The following is a 21,936-nucleotide window of genomic DNA, read 5'->3' as shown; positions in this document are numbered from 1 at the left end:
CGGGTCCCTGCCCTCCGCACGGGGCCGGGAGCACGTTCCCAGACCCAAGCAGTGGGAATCTGGTGTGTTTATTTGCAATCCAGTGCTGACCCCGGGACTGGGAGGAGAATGAGTCAGCTTCCAGTTCAGGGCAGGATTCCTCATCAGGCCTCTCCTTTCAGTTAAAACAAGCGCCATTTGGAGATGCGGCAATTAAATCAGTTAATTAAATTGGCACTTCTAACCAGCGACAGGCTGCAACCTTTCCACGCTGCCACTTCTTGTGCAAAGCGGGCTGGAAAGCAACCGAGCCCCCAAACCGTTGGCTCGTGGGGATAACGACCAAAGCAGCGGGGTCTGCGGGCTCCGGGGAGCTCGGTTCTCCTGCCGCAGCCCCCCAAAGAGTTAACGCGCAGCTCTGGCGCTGCTTTGGCTGCACAGAGCGGTGCCTGGCCCCCAGGGGCAAAGCCTTCGCCCACCCCCTGATTGCTCTGCCCTGGGGATGCCGCAGGCGCACGCGGCTCCTGCTCTGACGGATGTCAGCGCTCGCGCGGCTCCCGGGGCTGCGGGAGGGAGCGAGGGACTCTGGGAGCATCGCCATCCTCCCCGAGCACCGCCGTCCGCCCCGAGCACCGCCGTCCTCCCCGAGCCCGCTCGGGGCCCCTCTCCCTTCCTCGGCCACACTCCCCTGCCCTGGTCGCTCCAACCTGCCCCTCGGGAGCCCGGCTCCAGCCCTCGCTGCCCGCACAGGCAGCGGCCACCTCCACCCCGCGCTGCCCAGCCGGCAAAGCAGGAGACGAAGCTACGGGAGACAGAAAGCAATCGAACCCTGCCTGCATTGGGCCGCGGTTTGGTGCACCGATCTAAGAGGGATGACTCCTGACCTGGACGGATCCGGGGGCACCCACGCACGGCACCCGACGCCCTCGCAGCCCCTCCTGCGAGCTGCACACGGTGCTGCACCGCAGCAGCCGCCCCCCCCCCATGCTGCTGGTTTGCTCCCCTTCTTCTGGGCAAGACGGAAGGGGATAAGCCCAGAGGCTCCCCAGGAACAGCGGGGCCGGCTGCTTTCCCCACGGGCAAGGGTAAGCCATCAGACCCTTAAGCCACCCTGTCTTTGCTCGTCTCAGGTCGCTCATGGAGGATGCCGTGGCCCAGGGGTGCAAAGCAAGCGCCCGTCCCAGGCTCACCCAGGAGGGCAGCAGCCGAGCAGGGTGCAAACGCCACAAACGTCACCCCATCGATCCCCCCGCCCCAAAGCCCCCGTCCTCACCAGGCCGGCAGCTTCGCCCTGCCGAGCTGAGCCCCGGCTCCTCGCCGCGGAGCGCGGGTACCCGCGATGCTACAGCCTGGCATGTCTTCCCGGGGTTGCCAAAGCAACCGCAGAAACACAACAAACAGCAACAACACACAGCAGACAGTCGGCAAACATTCCCCTCTTATTTTCTCCCCAGTTCGGTTTGTGCTTTTTCCCCTCTCCCACGAGGAAGCTGCTACCATCGGAAGGGAACAACAATATTATTCTTAAGCGCACGAAACCTGCGCCATCCCAGCAGGAGCCGCGTTGCAAAGCTCCCGGTGCTGCCGGGAAGGCGGCTGCTTCTGGGGAGGAACCCGGCAAACCCGTGCTGAACCCCAAGTCCGACGCGGGCAGGCTCGAGCCGCTCACCTACCTCCTCGGTGCTGCAGGCGAGGTCTTCGTGTGCTGAGTAATCGGGGCCGTGCCAAAGCCAGGTTGGCCAAGTAAGGCGAATCCCTCCTCCCGGGCAGCCGCGGTGCTTTCCCGGGCTGTTGGGATGTCCTGACCTCGGGGCTGGGATGCACCCGGTACGGCCCAGCCCTGCTGATTTTTACATCAGCTTCTATCCAACAGCACGTTTTGGGGAGGGGGGTCCGGGACTCAGCACCCTTTTGCACAGGAGCACAGGAGCATCCTCAAGGCTGAAGCAGGAGCAGGCAGAGGACGCGGCCGCGGCCGGCTGCGCCCGTGGAGGGGCCGCGGGTGCACGGACACCCCGGGGCTCGCCGAGGCAGCGCCGCAGCCCGAGTCCCGCAGCCGCCTTAGCGAGGGGGATTAGCGGGCGCAGCGTAGGGCGCGGGCTTTCAAAACGGGATTAGCATCGCCGCGGCACGTGACGCTGGGGGAGAGCAGCTCTCCAGGAGCGCTGCTTCGAGCCAGCCTGCCCAGCACCAAGCCCCCGCTCCACCGGGCCAGGCAGCCCCCGAGCTGTGGCATCAGGACCCTCAGCAGCAGCTTTCTGAGCCCAGTTTAACAACTTTTCATCCTTTTCTTGGGTTTGGGGGTTCCTGCGAGCACACTGGAGTAGGCAAAGGATGCTCCCAGCCCTGAACCTTCCTGTGCTCCTCCATCGATCTCACCTCTCCCTCCCAAAATCTGGGAAACCCCGGACCCAGCAGCCCCAGGGGGGTCTGGCAGCACCTATCCGCACTGATTACACCAGGCAGCTGCCTCCCATCTCCTTAACTCCTGCAAACGCCGAGTGCCACGGGCTGCAGGGCTTCTCTCCGATGCCCTGAGAGCCAGCCTGAGTGCCGTTCAAATATTTAACACGTATCCCAGACCCTGCGCCATTTCTCTCTCCCTCTTGCACACACATACATACTTAAGCATAAACTTATATGCACACTTCTGTTAACCCTCTCAAATCCCCTTTTTTCCTCTTGTTTTTTTTCTAAAGCCCACCCATCTGGTGGCTCATTTATGCTCCTGAAGGCAATTATGGCAGTAAGTAATGAGGGAGAGGGAGCGGGGCTGGAGGAAGCGGGGCCGGTGCTGCTAAAGGGCTTCGCGGCTCCCGGGGACACGGCCCCTTCGCCAGCACCCTCCGGCACAGCCGCCAGCTCCTCTGCGGAGCCAGGGCCACCGGATCGCGGCTGGGTGCAAGAGTGCAGACCTGGGAGGCCAGCGAGGGGACTGAGCGCAAGCACGATGCGTGCGGCCATGCAGGGAGTGCACGTGGCCCCAGGTGCCGGATGGCGCATGGGTGCAAGGCACCGGATGGTGCATGGGTGCAAGGCACCGGACGGTGCATGGGTGCAAGGTGCTGGACATCCATGGGTGCAAGGCGCTGGACGTCCATGGGTGCAAGGTGCTGGACATCGATGGGTGCAAGGCACTGGACGTCCATGGGTGCAAGGTGCTGGACGTCCATGGGTGCCAGGCGCTGGACATCCATGGGTGCAAGGTGCTGGACATCCATTGGTGCAAGGCGCTGGACGGCACATGGGTGCAAGGCACCGGACGGTGCATGGGTGCAAGGCGCTGGACGTCCATGGGTGCACAGCACCGGATGGTGCATGGGTGCAAGGCGCTGGACGGTGCACGGGCGCGAGGTGCTGGACGTCCATGGGTGCAAGGCGCTGGACGGGACCTGCTGGAGCTGGACTAGGTGAAATTTGAGCCTCAGGGGGAGCCCAAATCGCTCCCTTTCTCCCCATCCCCAAACACCACCTTTCAGGACGGTTTTTGCAACAGGTTGGGGCAGGACCTGCCTTTCCTCCCCGTCCCATTTTGAGTTGGCTGTCCCGGCCCGGGCAAGCCCCACGCAGCCCCCAGCAAGCCCCGAGCCCCGGGGAAAGCCCACAGGGCAGGGGAGAGGCCAGGGGCCGTGCGTGCGAGGACGAGTCCCCTTCCCCTGCCTGCCTCAGGCTCGCTTTGTCCCAGATTTGGCCGGCACGGCCCGGAGCGGTGTGCCCCATCCACCCTCCGGCCGGGGCTACGCCACGCGCGTTTGCAGCGCAGTCGCATCGGGGACCCCGCGGCGGGAGGCTGCCGGTGCCCACGATGCTGCAGGGTGCGCGGAGCACCCACAGCGCGCGGCACCGCGCAGCACCCACGGCCGGTGCCTGGGCTCCCACTGGCCACGGCCGCGCCGCGTTCCCCCAGCTTGCAATGACATCTAGTGGAGCTGCCTTGGGAAATCGCTCAGCCCCAGCGAGGCGCCGGGCCTCCTTCGGCATCGCCAGGGCTGAATTTCCCCCTCCATCCTCCTTTTCAAAACGCGTGGGTAGGAGGCAAGAGCCAGCACCCAATTTTCGAGTCACGACTGGCCACCGCACAGCTTTCCATGAGCCAAAAAATCACCTTTTCCACAGCAACACTGAGTCGCCTCCAGCCTGTGCCGAGACCGACGCAAGGCGCGTGCTTACCGAAGAGCTGGGGACCGTTATCGTCGTGCAGAGCCTTTTGCTGCCCCTCCATCCCCGAAACATCGCAAATAAATGGTTTCAGGGTGTCAAACGCTCTACACGAAGCCAAGGGCTGCTGTGGGAGGTGGCTGGTGGCAAACAAACCGCACCAAGCCGTAGCCAAAGAAGCACCAGTTCTTCCTCTGAAGGCAAGGAAGAAAAAAAAAAAATATGGTAACCAGAATTAAAAAAAAAAATGTGGTGATGGGGAGCAGGCACCAGCCGCTCCCAGGGACCGCGTCCTTGAGGACGGCGCGGCACCCGACAGGTTAACCACAGCCCGGTCCTATTTTAAAACTGGAAGAGTGCTGCAGCTTGATCCCGATTCATTCCTTTAGAGATATAATCATAGTCTTTAGGAGATGTAATCATAGTATTTATTTAAGAATTAAGTGTGTCTGAAAGTGGCCTAAATTCCCCGTGCAAGAGCTGAGTCGATGCCTCAGCGCCTGACTCAGCGCTGCTTCGAGGGAGCCGGGTCCCGGCTAGCGTGGCAACGACTCCCCTTGCCGTAAGCCAAGGGGGCACCTTGCTTCGGGGACCGGGTGCCAAAGCCTGAAAGCACCCGGTGAGGGAAAGGAAGGGGCAGGGGAGGACCACAGAGCTGGTTTAAGGAGAAAAAAAAAAATCATCCAGAGCAATGCTGTATTTTCTTATACTTATTTATTTAGAGTAAATGAGCAAGGGCAGCGCAGCTGGGATGCAGCGCAGAGGGTGGAGGGGTAAGCGCTGTTTGCAGCTTTTATGTGACAGAAGGGAAAGAAAAAAATACATAAAAACGTCACAGACAGACATCACTTTCCAAAGACAAGACAGACAGACAGACGCCTGAGCTGCCAATATATCAGGGTACCGTTATCAGGGTGCTAAGGCAGTTACCGAAGCGGCGATGGAGATGCCCAGAAAAGCTCCTTTGCGGAGCAGGTTTGAGACCCGCTGCTCCTGTGCCCCAAGGAGCTGGGAGGAGGCTTGGGACCAGCACCAGCTCCTTTCCCACCACGTGGAAGGGGCTGGGGAAGGAGCTCACAGGGAGGAGAAAGTGCTTTAAAAGCAGCCGGACTCGGTCGTTACGCCGCACTTGAAAATTAATTAATAATAACCAGAGCAAATCAACGGGGGAGAGAGCAGCCACCATCCTGGCCGAGACAGGGCTTGGGGTTGCTCCATGCCGGCTGCCAGGCACCAACGCGGGCCAGAGGAGAGGTCCCCGTCCCGGTCCCCCGCGGCAGCCCCGGACAGCAGTGGCTCCGGGCCCCCCTCCTCCGTTTCGGCCCCCAGCCTGGCTGGAGAGCAGGCACTGAAATTCATTTTTAAACACAATTCTCCTATTGCACCTCGATTTACTAGAGCAGCCCATGGCTGCCTTCACAAGCAGTTATTGCCTCTATGTTCTCCCTCTCTCCCTACTCCTATATAAAGTCTAATTCTGACATTTCCCCATCTTTAGTGGGAGGAAGAAAAAATATATATATTAAAATACCTTTATTTCATCACTAAAATCCCGTGTAGTGTCCAGAAATCCCTAGTGTCCTTGAGCAGCCAGCTGTTAGCAACACAGGCACTAAACAGCCAAAATACCCCCCAAAAGCTGGATTTTAAAAGCTACACGCACCGCAAAAGCTGCGGCAGCCGCATCCTTCCCGCGGGGAGGGTCGGGTGCCGGCTCACGCCGGCGCAAGCCGCGGGAGCGGGGGGCTCCAGCCAACACCGATTTTGGGTTGGGCAGGGCCGGGGCTGAGCTCCGAGCCCTCCGCTCTCCGTTGGCTGCGGATGCCCGCGCACGCTGCAGCCGAGCAGGAAAACTTCGTTGCAAGCAGCAGCCTTCCCCGCCCCGGGGACACGCTGCCCCGGGACCACCGAGCCCGAGGCTTCTCTTTGGCAGCTTTGCATCACCCCTCCGCCCCCCGTAGCCCTCCCCACCCGCCCACCGCCCCTGTTACTTCTTGAAAAACTTCTTGTTGAGGAGGAAAATGAGGAGGTTGACGTTGACTTTGGCCTTATCGAACATCTTCATGACTGCTACGCCCTCGTATTGCAGCTGCAGCAGGTCCTGCGGGAGAGGTGACCGTCACCGCGGCCAGCCCTGCGCATCCAGCCATGGGAGGGGGCTGTCCCACCCTCGGCACCCAGCTGCAGCGTCCCCCGGGGGAGAGGGGAGCCAGCACGGAGCTGGGGTTGTATCAGGCCAGGCAGCAGGGAGATGCACGGCGAGGCTGGCCCCAGCTCGGGGCAGGGCTCCCCGTGGGCTCCGCGTCCCCCCCAAGTGCGGGGACCCCATCCACCCCCTGCACCGCGGGGCACCGGCAGCGCCAGGACGGGCTCCCCACCTGGTAGTGCAGCTGGAACCGCTCCATGTCGACCCCCATGAATTTGGCTTTCACCTGGAACCTGCCCGATTCCTCACAGGGGATGATGTCGAAAATCACGTTCCTGAACCTGAAGGGACAGAGCCGCTCGCTACCAAAAGGGGCTTCACGGCTTTAACGCAGCGAGGAGCAGGTCACCCACCCAGCGCAACGAGGCCAGACCCACAGCCCAAAAACCCCTCTCCACATCCCAACTCTCCCGTGTTCTCCCGGTAATACCCGAAACAACTCACCCCATCCTTGGGGGAACGATGGTGGGCCCACGTGCACCCTCCTCCCGGGCTACTTTCCTCTACCTGCCCCAGCTTTGCGCTGCGATAGCCCACCCCGCGGGCCAGGGGCTACGTACTGGCTGAGCGGCAAGTCCTCGATCTCCAGCAGCACTCCCTTCTCGAACAGCCGGGCCGCCGTGTAGCGCAGCGACTGCGGCTTCTTGTTCTTCCCAGGGACCCTTGAAGAGAAGGGATCACATCCTTGGAGCTGGTCTCCAGCCACACGCGACCCCTCGGACCCCCAACATCTCCGGGACTCACAACATCCAGATAGCAACTAAAAATAAAGGGTTCTTTTCATTGCTATTTGTTTAAATCACTGGTTTTTTTGTAAGGAAACGTACTTGTTGCTGGCTGCCAGGTTGTCGAGGCAGGTCTTGATGTACTGGTTGTAATAATCAATTTGCTCCTCGTAAAACAAGGTCTTGGCGTTGAGGCCCTGCAGGGTCTGCCTCAGCTTCAGGAGCTCCCCTTTGCGGTGCTGCCGGTAACGCCTCTGGTTGCGGATATCCTGGAGGAACCGAAGCCGCACAAGAAAGCCGATATAACTCGTTCTGACCTTTATCGAAGCACCAGAGCGGGATCTCAAGCGGGTTTAGAGAGGCGACCTCCCAACTCGGTGTCCCCCAGCACACCTTGGCCAGCTCGTTGATGAGCTCCTGGTACTGATGGGCAGAGTCCACCAGCCCCAGGCTCTCCAAGCGCCGCAGGTTGCGGATGATCTTGCGCTTCTTCTCCTCCAGGGAGAGCTGGCTGTTAGCAGCCAGGGAGCGGTTGCGTTTCAGCTTGGCAGGGGTCTGGGCATCCCGCAGCGCTCGCCTGCGCACGAGGTGGTCGTGGTGGGCTTCCTAGGGAGGAGAAGGGGGTGAGCCTGGCGCACGGCTGGAACAGGACAGGAGGAGATGGAGCAATCAAAGCCCCCCTCGCACACACACTTTGATACGAGTCTCTCCTGGCCCCAAACACGTGCTTTCTCTGAAAAACAGAGCCCAGCCACTGCTGGAGCATAAGAGCAGCGGCCAAGCCTTCAAGAGGAGCAGGGCAGCTTTTTGCTGGCTTGGCTGCCGCTGGCTTGGTTGCCAACAGCTTGTTTGCCGTTTCCCCAAGAATTTTTTTAGCTCATCCCCAGTAGCAGCCTTGCGCATCCCACCTCGTGCTCCGATGCCACTGTCCACAGGATCTCCGGGAGGGAATCTCCTGGCTGGGACTGGATCACATCCACCAGCATCTGCTTGGTGCTAGAGACCAGAGGGAGAGGTCAGGCGTCCACTCCAGACCATCACCCTCCCCCACCAGAGCAGCACGTTATTTAGTAGCCTCCCAAGGGTTTCTTGGCCCCTGGAGCATCCCAGCTGGCATCCCGACCCCCAGCAAGCTCCCCCGGAGCCCGCAGAGCCCATCCTCACCTCAGCAGCAAGCTCCTCGTGTCGCTCTCCTCGCCACTGGCCGCCGGCACCAGCTTGCCGGTGAGGGTGAGAGAGATCTCCATTTTGCTGAGCTGGGAGAGCACCTGCTCGGCACTGCTGTCCGCCGGGCTGGGAACGCTCTCCCCTGCGAGGGCAGAGAGAGCCCAAGTTGCCACATGAGGCTCAGGAGGGCTGGCTTCCCCATGCCCAAAGCAATCCAGCTAGAGCTTCATGCAAAAAAAGCATCCCCATCTCCATCCTCCTCCTGCCGCGGTGGGTGGTGGGCCCCAGAGCTCTACCTACCGACAAGGGACTGGACCGTAGGAAGCTCATCAAGATCCTCCAGAAGCTCGTGCAGGGGGTCTCCGTGGTGCGGCGCGATGGAGTCCTGGTGCTCGAGCAGGAGCTGGATGGTGCAAGGGAGGAGAGTCAGCGGCAAAGGGGCGTGCACAGACACAGGGAGCAACGGCCAGTCGGGAGCGATGCGATACCCTTTGCGCCTGAGAGGGGACTGCAAAGTTATGGGGTTCAGGGAAGGACGAGCAGCAGAGAACCTGCAGGACCTGGATTGTTTGCTTGCTTAAAACGGGAAAAAAGGCCAGGAGGAGCTGTGCTGGGGTGGGATACAGAGGAGCGTGATGAAACGCAGCAGAAAGCCCAGGAGGTGGGAGCAGAAGTAGCGAAGCCTGCTTGTTTGCGGAGGAGTTTTATGCCCTTACCTTGTGCGTGTTGATGAGCTCCCCCACTGTGATGTAGATGACCGGTTTGGCCACCGCCACCATCTCCGAGTACTCGTCCACGTTAAACCTCTCTTCTGGCTCGGGGACGCAGCAGGCAGCGGAGATGAACCTCCTGCAGAGAAGGACCTCTTCGGTCAGCCCCAGAAACCCTGCCGCTGGCTCGTAGCCGCACTCCCACCCCAATGCCATCCTGGAGCCCACCTGAACTTGTTGTGAGTGTCCTCCAGGTACTGGTTCACCCCGCAGAGGTGCGCGTTCTCCCCGTCAAAGGCCTTGCGGGCAGCCGCGTGCTGCAGCACTTTGGCGATGGAGCCCAGGCTGCGGCGGTGGTCAGGATGCAGGGCCACCCCGGCCGAGATGTCCACGATGTCGAAGCCATCGGGGGCCACCACCGCCGGGTTCATGAAGCGGTAGTAGAGCAGGTTCCCCACGATCTAGGACACAAGACAGGCTGGGTGGTGGGGAGCCCGCGGGCTGGTGCCCAAGGAGGTGGTAGCTCAGCAGGGAAAGCCGTTTCATCCTTGCGCTGCCTGGTGGGACCCTCCCGGAGGGAACAGCAACGCTGAGAAGAGCCCACTGTTGGCATTTCGTAGAATGGTTTAGGTTGGAAGGGATCTTAAAGATCATCTAGTTCCACTCCCCCTGCCATGGGCATTTCCTTAGTGGATCAAGAAAAACATTGACTTGAAGACATTTTTAAGCAAGAGGACTTGACCTGCTGTGGAGGGACGCTGGCCCTTTGCATGCACACAGAGTTGAACCCCACCAAGCCGTGCAGACCCCCCCAGCCCCGGGGTACCTTGTCGATCTCCTCCTCCGAGGCTTTGGGGAATTTCTCAGCCAAGGATGTCCTCAGGATTTTGGCCACGTAGCGCATCCCATAGCTGAGGAGAGGGCAGGGGGAGGTCCATCAGCATGCGGGGCAGCACCAGGCTCGGCCACCCCACCCCATCCCTACTACCCATCACCCAAGAAGCTGCAAGCCCCCAGCCTTGGGGTGATGGAGGAGCCCATAGGAGGGGCTGGAGGCTGCAGCATCCCTCAGCTCCCTCCCCTCCCCTGCTGCCAGCCCAGACGTCCCTGGAGGAAGCCTTCATCCTCCGAGATTACCACAAAGCTCAGCTGCTTCTCTGCAGGCACCTCAATGTCAGTAGTAAAGCGCTCAGAAATGGAGTGGCAAGAAGAGCCAGCCCACCGGGGCATTGCTGGAGGAGCAGAAGCAGCACTGATATTTGGATTTCCCCTTGTTGACGGTGCAGTAACTCAGTCCTGCAGCAGCTAAGGGGCCGGGAAGCCCCTCGTCACCCAACCTCCCTTTCTAAGACCTTGCTGAAGCTACTTTCAAGCCAACAGCACTACAGGGATGTGCACACAAGCCACTGAGATACATACGGGATGGTGTCTACAGAAGAGGTGATGGCAGAGACAAACTTGTCCGTCATCGCGAGGAGGTTGCGGATGGAAATATCCAGCCGCCTTTGGACCTCGGGGTGGCTGAGAGCCTGCTCAGGGCTGACCTCATACGGGAGCTTGCTGTGGATAGAAGACAAGGTCCCCATCATCATCCCAACGCCCGTCACCCTGTGGTCGGGCTAAGCCTCCCTGCCCAGGGCCTGACCTTTTCTGCCCACTCTGCGATTCGGTCTGGTTGATCCACGCCTTGTAGATGTCCACAGGGTTGGTGCGGATACTGAGGGTCTTGTCCTGCAGGACCTCCTGCACCGGGCCACCCAGGATCTGCCGCAGGGCATTCTGCCCGCGCGCGTTGCGGTAGAAGCTGACCACCAGCCGGATCACCGTGGCGTTCCCCGTCAGGATGTCATGGATGTTGTCCACCTTGGACCTGGGGAGAGAGACAGGATGGACGGGATGAAGATGATGGACCGGTGTGTGTGTTCTCCAGCGCAGGAGGCAGCAGCCAGAGGAGATAACTGCATCCAAGCTGATGCCCCTCATTCAGCCTTTTCCCGGACCTGTCCCCAAACCGGGGCACCCATGGCCACCCACCTGATCTCCTCCTGCAGCGCTGTTTTGAAGAGCTGGAGCAGCAGGTAAGCCTCCCGCGGGTTGGACGCATAGTTGTAAAGTGTGAAGATCACCGACTCCATGAACTTGGTAGACTTGTTCTGGGGCATCTGGAAGATCAGCCTGGCCAAGTACACAGGCTGTGTCTGCAGGGACGAGGAACAGCAAGCTAACCCCAAGTGCCAGGGGGGTGGCAGGGGGTCAGGGTCCCCGCGCTGCTCCCCCAGCTGCGGTGAACGCAGCAGAGCCCCACCAGCCCCACCTGCAGCAGGTAGAAGAGATGCTGGTAGGCCTCCAGCTTCTGCCGCTTCTCCTTGCTGAGCGACTTGAGCCCCTTCTGCTTGTCTATGGACATCATCTCCGAGAGCTGCTCCTTGTTCTTCTTGGTCAGCTTCTTGCAGTGGGAGACCACCTCCTGCAGCCACACGGGCAAGGAGAGAGAAGCGTTGGTGACTGCCGGCAGGCTCCGGCGTTCAGCCCAGCTTTTGGGGAAAGTCAGAGGGACCTCAATGCTCCCCAACCCCTTCAACCATTTTAAAGGCAAAGCGGAGAGAAGTTCAAGCTGTGATGCCAAGGAGGGGAGGACCGGCTCTGTGCTGGCTGAACAAGGCCGGGCACCGCGGCAGAGCCGCATGAGGTGGCCGAAGTCCCCCCACCACCGCCGTGCTCTCCACCTGCAGCGTGATCCTGTTCTTGACCAGCAGCCCGATCTTGATGTCCATGAGGTCCAGGTCGCTCTCCAGCTGCCGGCTGGCGCGGATCCTCTTCACCACCTCCTCCTGCAGCCGCAGCACCTCCGACTCCTCCCAGAAGTCGTGCTGGCTCTGCTCCAGCAAGTGGATGAAGCGCCGGACGATGCTCAGCGGCGGGCTCCTGGCGTGGACTGCGGCAAAGCACAGCACCGCCGTGAACGCTCGCGGGGACGACTGAGCGGCCGCCCCCAGCACGGACCCTCGGACCCCCAGCATCTCACCAAGACACCCCATCCTCCTCCCCAAAAAAGCATCTTCTTGCAACAGCAGGACACAGGACAAGATAGCACCACGCGGTGCAACGCCTCCCCGGGACGCCTTCGGGAGCAGAGGGGCAGCAAGAGCAGCCCCAGGGCTGCTCTACCTGATGCCAAGGGACCACCAAGCCTCCACCACTCTCATGCTTGCCGCGGGGACGCTGGTGGCCAGCCTGCCACTGCCTCCCCACCGCGCAGGGCCAGCAAGGGAGGAGGCAGAGTCCCCTTCCCAATTAATTATAGCCACTTCAGAGCAGAGACGAGCAGGCACTTACCCAGCATCCTGTAATCCCCGCGGGCCTTGTTAGCTCGCACAAAAGCCTGGATTTTAATTACAGCTTTAATCTGCCAAGACAAACAAGGGGGTGGGGGATGTTTCCCCACGACATCCCTGAAACACGCGGGGAGAGGAGGAGAGCTGGACAGGCACCCGGCTGCCTGCTCCCACCGCTGGGAATCTGCCGATGCCCGGGATGAGGGTCTGCACAACCCAGGAGGGATTTCAGGATTTCCCCCTCCTTAGCAGTTGTCTCCCCTCCGCTTGCTGTATTTCACGTGCTGCAGCAACTCCAGAGGGGCAGCTTCGCTTCCCGCAGCCGCGCACCCCTCGCCCCCAAAATTTCCTTCCCCTCTAACGGGCATTTTGAAGTCCTTGCTGGCTTTTCTCTCCTCACACTTTACAGAGCCTGATAGTTTGGCTTCCAGACCCGCCAGGCACCTTTTCCCTCCCATCTGTCCCCATGCAAGGATACACCAATTCCTCCCCGCCGCAAGCGCTCGGGGGCAGAGCTCCGACTGCGCCCTCGGGATCGTCCCCCTCCATCCCCGCGGACGGGGACACGCTCCCCGGAGCCATTTTCCTCCCCATCCCATCGCTCACGTTCTGCCTGAAGTAGCGCAGCCTCTCCTGGTACTTTCTCCGAGCCTGCCACATCCTCACGCCCGCCTGGATCTGGGAGAGATGTTCAAGCCGTTGGATACTGGAAGGACTCGCTCGGCCAAAGCGAGCCAGCGGAAAGGGGGAAAACCATGGGGATTTTTGCAAGATATTCTCCCCCAGCCCAGCCTCCCCCCGTGGCTGCCATATTCCCCCCAGCTGCCTCTTCACTGGGCAGGGGGAAAAGCCACGCTCATTGCCAAGCAAGCAGGCGGCGGTGCCCGACGTGGGAGCAAAGGGTGAAGGAAAGAGTCTTCCAAACCTTTATCGCAGCGTCCGCGTTGGCTTGCAGGTAGCGCAGCCTCTCCAGGTAAGCTCTGCGCTGCTTGTACCCTCTCCAACGAGCCTGGGCATGAGAAAAACCACCAAGCTGCCGAGACCTGCGCGAGGTCGCTGCGGTGCCTGGTTGTTTGTTCAGAGAACACACAAGGAGAGGGGATAACGCAGCATGGGAAAAGAGAGGAAAGCAGCACCCAAAGCAGCTGCTGTGGAAAAAACAAGCCCCATCCCATCTTCTGCAGTATCTTGGGTGGGTCCTGGCTGTTAAACATACAGAGCGGCAAGCACTGGTGCTCCCCGGACCCACCGGAGGATGCTGCATGCGTGGTTTGCATCCCCCCCGCACAGAGGAGGGACAGATTCTGGCTACGTCACCTGGATCCTGATGGCAGCCGGCCGCTGCTCCCGCAGGATGTGCCGTCGTGCCGCGAACTCCCGGCGGACGAGGAAGCCCCGCAGCCGAGCCTGCAGCCTCACCACGAAGGCGATGTTGGACGCCCACAGGCGCTCCCGGTCGTGCGCTGCGGTCACTTGGGTGACAACCGACTGCGGGGACACGATGCACCGGTTCAGCCCGCACCGGTTCAGCCCCAGCAATGCCACCAGCCCCCACCGAGCCCCATCCTCCCCGTACCTGGATCTCCTCCCGGCTCAGGTGCGTGGTGTTGAGGCCACCGTCGCGCGGGCGCTGCCAGCTGCCCTCAAAGGTCTGCAGGCTCAGGTAGTACTCAGCGCCGTCCGTCAGCCTGTGCCGGATCCAGATTGGCTTTGCACCCCCTGCATGCCAAGACGGAGAGGTGCTGCTGAGGGGTGCTGCTCCCCCCAGATGGCTCGGGCAGGGGTGCACCCCAGGTTCCTGGGGGGGAAGATTTTGCAGCCCCCAAGCTTTTACCCGCTTGTCTCTTGGTGGCCATCAGAGCCGCGAGCTGCTCCTGGTACGCTGCGGCGCAGGCGCTCACCACGCCGCACAGGGCCACGTCGGGGTTGCACAGCACCCGCAGGGTCTGCGCCGCCTTCCCCTCCTTGATGGCCTGGTTGATGGCGGCGGTGCCCAGGGCCACTGCAGGAGCAGAGGGGGCTCACGTGAGCCCCTTCTCGCCTCCCCCTCGCAGCAGCCCCATGGCCAGCGGGGCCAGCACCCACGCCAGGGAGAGCACTCACTCCTCCTGGCTGCCACCGTGTCCTGGTTGGCCCTACAGACCCCTTCCTGGATCTCTTCCCACCAAAGCACAGCTCCATCGTCCTCTGTGGCCTGCGAGACGGGGGGAGACAGCGGAGAAGACGGGGTCTAGTGAGCCGCGCAGCCCCCCGAGAGCTCCAGCCGCGCTGGTCTTGCGCTACATCACCCCTCGAGCACCTTCTGCTTTGCAAGGTGCCGCGCTGGCGGGGGGATGCCATGCTGCCAAGGCGGGGTACCGCACAGACGGGGGGGGATGCCACCCAACCTGGGCTTTCAGCCTTCGTGCCCGGGCCAGGACGTCGTGGTAGCGCCGAGCGGTCGGGAGAGCGACGTCGGGCAGGGCGGCCGCCGGCAGCAGCAAAGCCGCCAGCGTCTTCTCGGGGTCTGCCTGCACCAGCGCCTCGTTGATCAGCCGGACAGCGAGGACTCCTGCGCGGGAGGGAAGGGACACGCGGTTCAGCTCCCCCAGCGCTCCGGGCACCCGATGGAGTCACAGCCCAGGGTAAGGTGAGGTTCTCTAGTGTCTCATTAGGGCTGGGCTCCCAGGGCAACCTCCCTCCTGGAAAGTTTGCAGAACCCCCTGCTCGTCCAAACCCCGCGGGGGCAGGACTCACGCTCGTTTTCGTCTTGCACTGATAAATTGGCGGTGTTCACGCTGTCCTGAATGTCATTCCAGCTCAGGAACTCTGCTCCCGCTTCCCTAGATTGGCCTTTCAGCTGCAGTAAGTCCTCAAAATACCTGCAGGAGACACGCAGGGCAACGGCTCAGTGCATTTTAAGCAGGAATGGTGCCTGCCGGAGCCAGCTGCCTTGCTTTTCAGAGGGGAACAGGTAAGGCACAGGGCAGGGAGGCTGGTGAAACAAGCCCACACAAAGCCCAGACCCCCTGACCGTCCCCTCCCAAGGGATTGCTCCGCACCACCGACCCCAAACACCGAGACCATCTCCTTACCGCTGCGCATTTGCATCCTCAACACCCGAGAGGCCCAGGGCTGAGCTGACCAGGCTGCTCCAGAGCCCGTCAGCGTCCCCGGCGTCCAAGGCTTGGTTAACCAGCGCCACGGCTGAAAGCATCTCCACGGCCACAAACAGCTCCTCCTGCACCAGCTCGCCCTGCATGGGGCAGGCAGAGACGTTGACCCCCCATAGCCCCATCCTCCAGCCCCAGCAGCCCCCGAGGTGTGGGGGAAGCACCCCCCCATCACCAGTGGGACCCAGAGCCCGTCCCCGGGGCAGCTCTCACCCGCGGGTGCTGGCGCTGCAGCAGGGCCAGCTCGCGCTGGTACAGGGGGGCGGCGAGCGGGTACACGTCGGGCAGCTGCGCTGCAGGGTCCGTCAGCGCTTCCAACGTTTCGGCCGGCATCCCTCGACGGATGGCCGCGTTGATCTGGCTGACGGCCCGCAGCACTGAGGGAGAAACTGGGCTGAGCTGGCATGGCGGGGGGGAATTGCAGGAGGTGGCCGTGCCCCATCTCCCCTGGGGCACTTGGCCGGGCAGCCGGCAGGGCCACCGGCTCCAGAGGATGCACCGGGCAGCACGACCCGCCGCAAGCACCGCGGCCACCCCAGCCACTCACTGGCTCGCTCCTCCTCGCCCTTCTTGTTCGCCGCGAGGATCCCTGCCTCCACCTCCTCCTGCTCCAGCAGGTCCACGTAGCCCAGCTCCTGCAGCGGGCAGAAAGAGGGGCTTCTGGTCTCGCACCAGACCCTGCATGTGCTGACGGAGCAGCCACGCTCAGCCCCCTTGCAGAAAGCTGCTGATCTGCAGAGCGACACCCTGCCCGGGGGGGGGGGACACACACCCCTGCAGCCCCCGGGTGCCACCCCAGCCCGGGTACCCCGCGCCCGCAGCCTCCTGCCAGCCCCTACCAGCGCCTTCTGCTCCCGGTCCGTGCCGAGCTGCTCCAAGTACCAGTCCAGGTTGTCCCGCTGGAGGCCGCGCAGGGCCAGGACGGGGTCCTGCAGCGCGCGGTACAGCGCCGGCGCGTCCTGCCTCTCCAGGGCATCGTCCACCTCCTCCAGAGCTCCGTGCACTAGGAGAGAGGCCAGCTTACATCGAGGCGAGCGGGTAAATCATCCCACAGCTCCAGGGAGCAAAGGGAGCTACAGGTGAAGCCTGTGTACCAATAATTTTAATTTCTCCTTGGAAATGCACACCCAGCCCTGCTCCCTGCCGGGTCTGAAGCTGGCCTGAGCAGACAGCTCCTTTCTGCTACGCCCACCACCCCGGGCAGGCTCCCCCCTCCAGCCTGGGGTACCACGGTCCCACCGATAAACTCTGGAGACCCTCCAAGAAGCCACAGCTTTGCTCACCGTTCACTTTGTTGATGTTCCCTTGGATTTCAGCCTGGGTCAGACACCGGTCGTAGATGTCCTCTCCCTCGGGGATCACCTGCAGGCGCTGGAGAGGGACTCCCGGCCCTGAGCTTTCCTCCCAAGCGCACCCCAACAGCGCACAGCGGGGGTCCCCTGCAGATGCCTGGGCTCATTTCCCAACCCCAAACCCTGGGTCAACCAGCCCCCAAAGAGGAGTCGTTTCCCCACCACTTATCAGCATTTCCCCACCTTCCGATCAGCGCAAGGGCTCCCAGGCTGTGTTTTACCCACCAAGCACGGGGATGGTCTCTGACCGAGAGGGACCCCCTCCAGCTGGAAGCACCCACCAGCACATCAGCGAAGGGGCTGCTCCTCTCCCAGCCCCCCCGGGACCCCCCCGTGCCCTCCTCACCCTGTTCCTGGCATTGCTGCCCTTCTCCAGCTTCGCCCGGTGGAGCACCTCCTGGTAGGCGCCCGCCAGCACCTCGCGCAGGTCGAGAAGCATCGCGCTGGGGTTGCGGAGGGCCACCATCGTCTGCGCCGCCGCCCCCCGATCCACCGCTTCGTTGATGGCCAGCACCGCGGCATGGACTGGAGGCAAAGCAGGAAGGAGGCGGGTGAGACGGGGCACGGAGGGCTGCGACGGACCATCCGCTAGGTCCCGGCAGGCAGTGGGACAAGGCGTGCCACACGCGATGGTGGGTACCCCCCTCTTCTCAAAGAGCAAGCTGCAGTCTCCAGTGCCTGGGAAGTCTCGGGGTCTCTACAGCAAGCCCAGGTAATGCAAAACCCCGGGCGCTGCTGGCCGGGAAGGGGCCGTGCCAGCCCTTGCAGCCACGCATGGGTCTGAAGGAGAGCAACCAGGTGCCTCCGCTGCATCTCAGAGCATCTCTCAGTTTGCCGACCCCAGATTTGACGTTCGAGGGCTGAGCCGAGATCCTGCTACGGGCTGACGCACAGCACCGCTCCCCCCGCAGGCGCCCGTTACCTGCTGCTTCGTCCACCGAGAGCTCGTTGGCCAAAATGCCCCCGATCTTGCTGAAGGCGGGCAGCTGCAGGCCGTACTTCTCCAGCTCCCGCTTCATGTTGTCGATCTCCTCCTCTGGAGCAGAGCACAGAGGCGTCACCGCTCAGCGCCAGCACCGTCGTCCAGCCCAAACCAGAGGGGTGCAGAAAACACCCGCGCTGGGGTAAGCATCACCGAGGCAGCTTTGGAAAAGCTCGCCCGAGGTCTTCCTTCCCCACATCCCTCCCACCGCAGGGATCCGAGAGCATTCCTGGCAAACCCTCACCGCCGGCCCCCAGCCCGGGTTCCCCCGTGCAGCGCCGTACCCGTGAAGTCCACTTTCCCGTACAAGTCCTGGATCTGAGGAGCCAGCCCCAGCTTGAAGAGGTACAAGCTGAAAGACGAAGCAGACACACACCATGACCGTGCAGCCACTTGCTTCTCCCCCTCAACACCTCTGCAACACCGAAGACTGCAACCCAACGCAGGAGGTGACGCCACCGAAGGGCTCGCGAGCACGAACACGAACCATGACGACAGTTTTGGCCCCGGGGCCAGGCCAGGGACGCCCACCTGAGCGCGTGGATGCAGTAGACCACCCGGGGCATGTTCTTCTTGTCATAGATGTCAGTGGTCTCCGGGTGGAAGATCTGCCGACAAGACAAGAGACAGCTCAGGTGGAGAGGCCACCGAGGTGGTCCACGGGGTGTCCAAGGGTGGGGGGACAGAGACGAAGCCCCCCTGCAACGCCAGCGCTCCCCTCAATGAGCCGAGCCGGTGGCGTGGCAGCCCCGGTGCTGCCACAAGAGCAACGGCCAGCGCGTCCCCCGGCCCGGGGAGAGCGGAGCGGGGACGGTACCGAGGGAAGCCCCACGTGGCTCATGGCCTCGCGCCAGTAGTTGATGTTATCCGTGTGCCGAAAGTGAAGCCCGGCTGCCTGGAAGAGAGGAAGCCGGGATCAGGTTGAACCCCACCTTCTCCCATCCTGGGGGTCCCCCTCACCCCAAGCCCACCCAGCCAGGGCATGAGGTTAAAGACAGAGGCAAAGCCTGCGACCCCCCTTGCAGCCCCGCTCTATTAAATCCTCCCTTAACGACGGCAATCCGTACGTCCCTCCTCGCTTCGCATTCACCAGCGATGGAAAGGTCCCTGCAAGTTTTGGGGTACGCCCCCCCCCGGCACGGCAATCTTACCTTGTACCGCGTCTGCTCACGGTCGTAGATCTTCTTTAGAGGGACCACGGCGGGGGCAAAGCAGTGGCCCAGCTTGGCCAGGACGACCCCGTTGCGCAGGCTCTCTTCCAGCTCCGTGGGGGGAGGCAGCTCCTCGCGCAGGCAGGCCTCCATCCAGCTGGCAGGGCGGAGAGGGGGCACGGCACGTCACGGACCCCCCGGGCCCCCACCCGGACCCCTTCCAGCCAGGAAAAGCAGCACCCAAAGGAGACACCCCCCCATTCCCATCAATCCCCCCGCCCATGGCAGGGAGAGGCTGGCCCCCACCCCTTCGCCGCGGGGTTTAGCAGAGGGGCGTTCCTCAGTTTGGGTGCAACGGCGTGGCTGAGCGCCCCCCAAAAACCAACCCCAAACCCAGCTTTGGGGGCCAGAAAGCACCAAGAGCAGGCAGGGTATTGCAGCGTTACGCCTTGCAGCCTCCCCCCGCCCAGACCCCTGTGCCTTATCCCATTCCCCCCCCCCAAATCCGAGCTGGAGGCAGAGGGGCTCCCCAGTTCCAGCCCCACCGCTTGGCTTCCTCCAGGTGACACAGGTACTGGTAGGCGACGTTCTGCCTCCTCCGCTCGTCCATCTCCTCTGCGGTGAGGCGCTCATCTGGGCAGCGACAGGGGCACGCCGTCAAACCCCGCTAGGCCGGGGGGGGCTTTTTTTTTTTTAAGCGCCCATCCCCACCCAAATTCAGATTTCGCAAAGGAAAGGCAGGGTTTTGGCACAGCGGCCTCGCGTGGGTGGCACCACGCCGAGACCGGCGGTGGCACCGGCCGGGCCCTTCTGGCGGTTGGAGGAAAGTTCCCAATTTCCCTTTTTCGCAAAGTGACGGCCGTGGCCGGCACCCAGCGCCCAAGGGGGGCACGGCCGCAGCCCTGGGGTCCCTTCGTCCTGCTGGTGCTGGAGGCACCCCTGACTGCTGGGGGGCACCCAGCAGCACCCCTCAGGACGTGTCCCCTCCAGCTTGTCCCCAGGTGCCCTACCACTGTCCCCCACCCACCCACACCCCCAGACCACATCCCCCTGCACCCCGACCCCCTGCACCCCACACCACTGCCTGACCCCCCCACACCCCCCTGTACCCCCAAACCTGCCTGCTCCCCACATCCCCCTGCACCCCCAGACCTGCCTGACCCCCCACATCCCCCTGCACCCCAAACCCCCTGCACCCCACACCACTGCCTGACCCCCCACATCCCCCTGCACCCCACACCACTGCCTGACCCCCCCACATCCCCCTGCACCCCCAGACCTGCCTGCTCCCCCACATCCCCCTGCACCCCACACATCCCCCTGCACCCCCAGACCTGCCTGCTCCCCCACATCCCCCTGCACCCCAAACCCCCTGCACCCCACACCACTGCCTGACCCCCCACATCCCCCTGCACCCCAGACCTGCCTGCTCCCCCACATCCCCCTGCACCCCAAACCCCCTGCACCCCACACCACTGCCTGACCCCCCCACATCCCCCTGCACCCCAACCCCCCTGCCTGCTCCCCCACATCCCCTTGCACCCCACACCACTGCCTGCTCCCCCACATCCCCCTGCACCCCACACCCCCCTGCCTGACCCCCCACATCCCCCTGCACCCCACAAGCCCCTGCCTGACCCCCCCACATCCCCCTGCACCCCACAAGCCCCTGCCTGCTCCCCCACATCCCCCTGCACCCCCAGACCTGCCTGCTCCCCCACATCCCCCTGCACCCCAAACCCCCTGCACCCCACACCACTGCCTGACCCCCCACATCCCCCTGCACCCCAGACCTGCCTGCTCCCCCACATCCCCCTGCACCCCAAACCCCCTGCACCCCACACCACTGCCTGACCCCCCCACATCCCCCTGCACCCCAACCCCCCTGCCTGCTCCCCCACATCCCCTTGCACCCCACACCACTGCCTGCTCCCCCACATCCCCCTGCACCCCACACCCCCCTGCCTGACCCCCCACATCCCCCTGCACCCCACAAGCCCCTGCCTGACCCTCCCACATCCCCCTGCACCCCACAAGCCCCTGCCTGCTCCCCCACATCCCCCTGCACCCCCAGACCCGCCTGCTCCCCCACGCACTTGCACCCCCCCATTGCTGGCTGCCTCCCCCCCACCCTCCTGCCCCCGCGTCGCTGCCCGCCCCCCAGGTGCCAGCACACGCCCCCCCCCCCCCAAACACCCCCCCCCAAACACCCCTAAACCCCACACGCACCCGCCCCCCCCAAACAGCACCGCCCCCGCAGCCCCCGCAGCCCCCGCAGCCCCCGGTACCGGTCACTCACAGCGCAGCGGCCCCGCTCCCTCCATGGCCGCAGCCGCCGCGGCCCCACCCGCGATTTGAATCTCCCGCCGCCCGCGTGACGCCGCGCGGGGGCCGCCGGGCGCTGTAGTCCCGCACCGGCACCGGGTGCCGGGGGGGCCCGGGTGCGGGGGGGGCACAGACCGGGGTGCGGGGGGGACCCATGGGTGCGGGGGTGGGCATGCACTGGGGTGCGGGGGGACCCATGGGTGCGGGGGTGGCACAGACCGGGGTGCAGGGGGGGCCCCGGGTGCGGGGGGACCCATGGGTGCGGGGGGGGCACAGACTGGGGTGCGGGGGGGACCCATGGGTGCGGGGGTGGGCATGCACTGGGGTGCGGGGGGACCCATGGGTGCGGGGGGGGCACAGACCGGGGTGCGGGGGGACCCCGGGGCACAGGGAGCATCCTGGGGTGCAGGGGGTGGGCACGCCCGGGTGCAAGGGGAGCCCATGGGTGCAGGGGTGGGCACAGCCAGGCACCAGCCCACGCACCCCGGGGGGGATCTGCACCCACCGGGGGCACCCGGCCGTCAGCAGCGGCACCCCCAGGCCGCACCGGGGGCTCCCCACCCGGGCTGGGCCAGGCGGGGGCTGTTGGGGGACCCCAGGGCGTGCCGGCCACCCCGGGGTGCCCTTCACCCTCGCGGCAGCGCGCCCATACACCAATCTGTCCCAACCCCGAACGTGCCCCCCGTTAAACGAG

At 63.5% G+C, this 21,936-nt stretch overlaps 1 protein-coding gene across 1 annotated transcript; it reads right to left on the bottom strand.

Annotated features, from left to right (window-relative positions):
- Positions 1-6,124: 6,124 nt before the first annotated feature.
- On the bottom strand, positions 6,125-21,241 carry IQGAP3 (IQ motif containing GTPase activating protein 3; the record flags this gene model as incomplete). The annotated part of the gene is made up of 38 exons (XM_082332794.1): positions 6,125-6,238; positions 6,516-6,624; positions 6,904-7,005; positions 7,171-7,337; positions 7,462-7,674; positions 7,977-8,064; positions 8,233-8,377; positions 8,536-8,638; positions 8,952-9,084; positions 9,174-9,406; positions 9,772-9,856; positions 10,365-10,505; positions 10,591-10,815; positions 10,980-11,143; positions 11,260-11,412; positions 11,672-11,880; positions 12,282-12,351; positions 12,887-12,958; positions 13,206-13,289; positions 13,598-13,768; positions 13,857-13,999; positions 14,115-14,282; positions 14,384-14,474; positions 14,668-14,831; positions 15,017-15,141; positions 15,355-15,515; positions 15,646-15,809; positions 15,980-16,067; positions 16,272-16,435; positions 16,716-16,803; positions 17,131-17,309; positions 17,707-17,820; positions 18,051-18,118; positions 18,298-18,374; positions 18,584-18,661; positions 18,918-19,074; positions 19,463-19,550; positions 21,217-21,241. The coding sequence occupies 38 exons, from the start codon at positions 21,239-21,241 to the stop codon at positions 6,125-6,127; spliced, it is 4,923 nt and encodes a 1,640-aa protein (XP_082188920.1).
- Between the last annotated feature and the right edge of the window lie 695 nt (positions 21,242-21,936).

Source organism: Platalea leucorodia (assembly GCF_965183815.1).
Source record: "Platalea leucorodia genome assembly, chromosome: 24".
Taxonomy (NCBI): domain Eukaryota; kingdom Metazoa; phylum Chordata; class Aves; order Pelecaniformes; family Threskiornithidae; genus Platalea; species Platalea leucorodia.
This window is presented reverse-complemented; position numbering and strand designations above follow the sequence as displayed.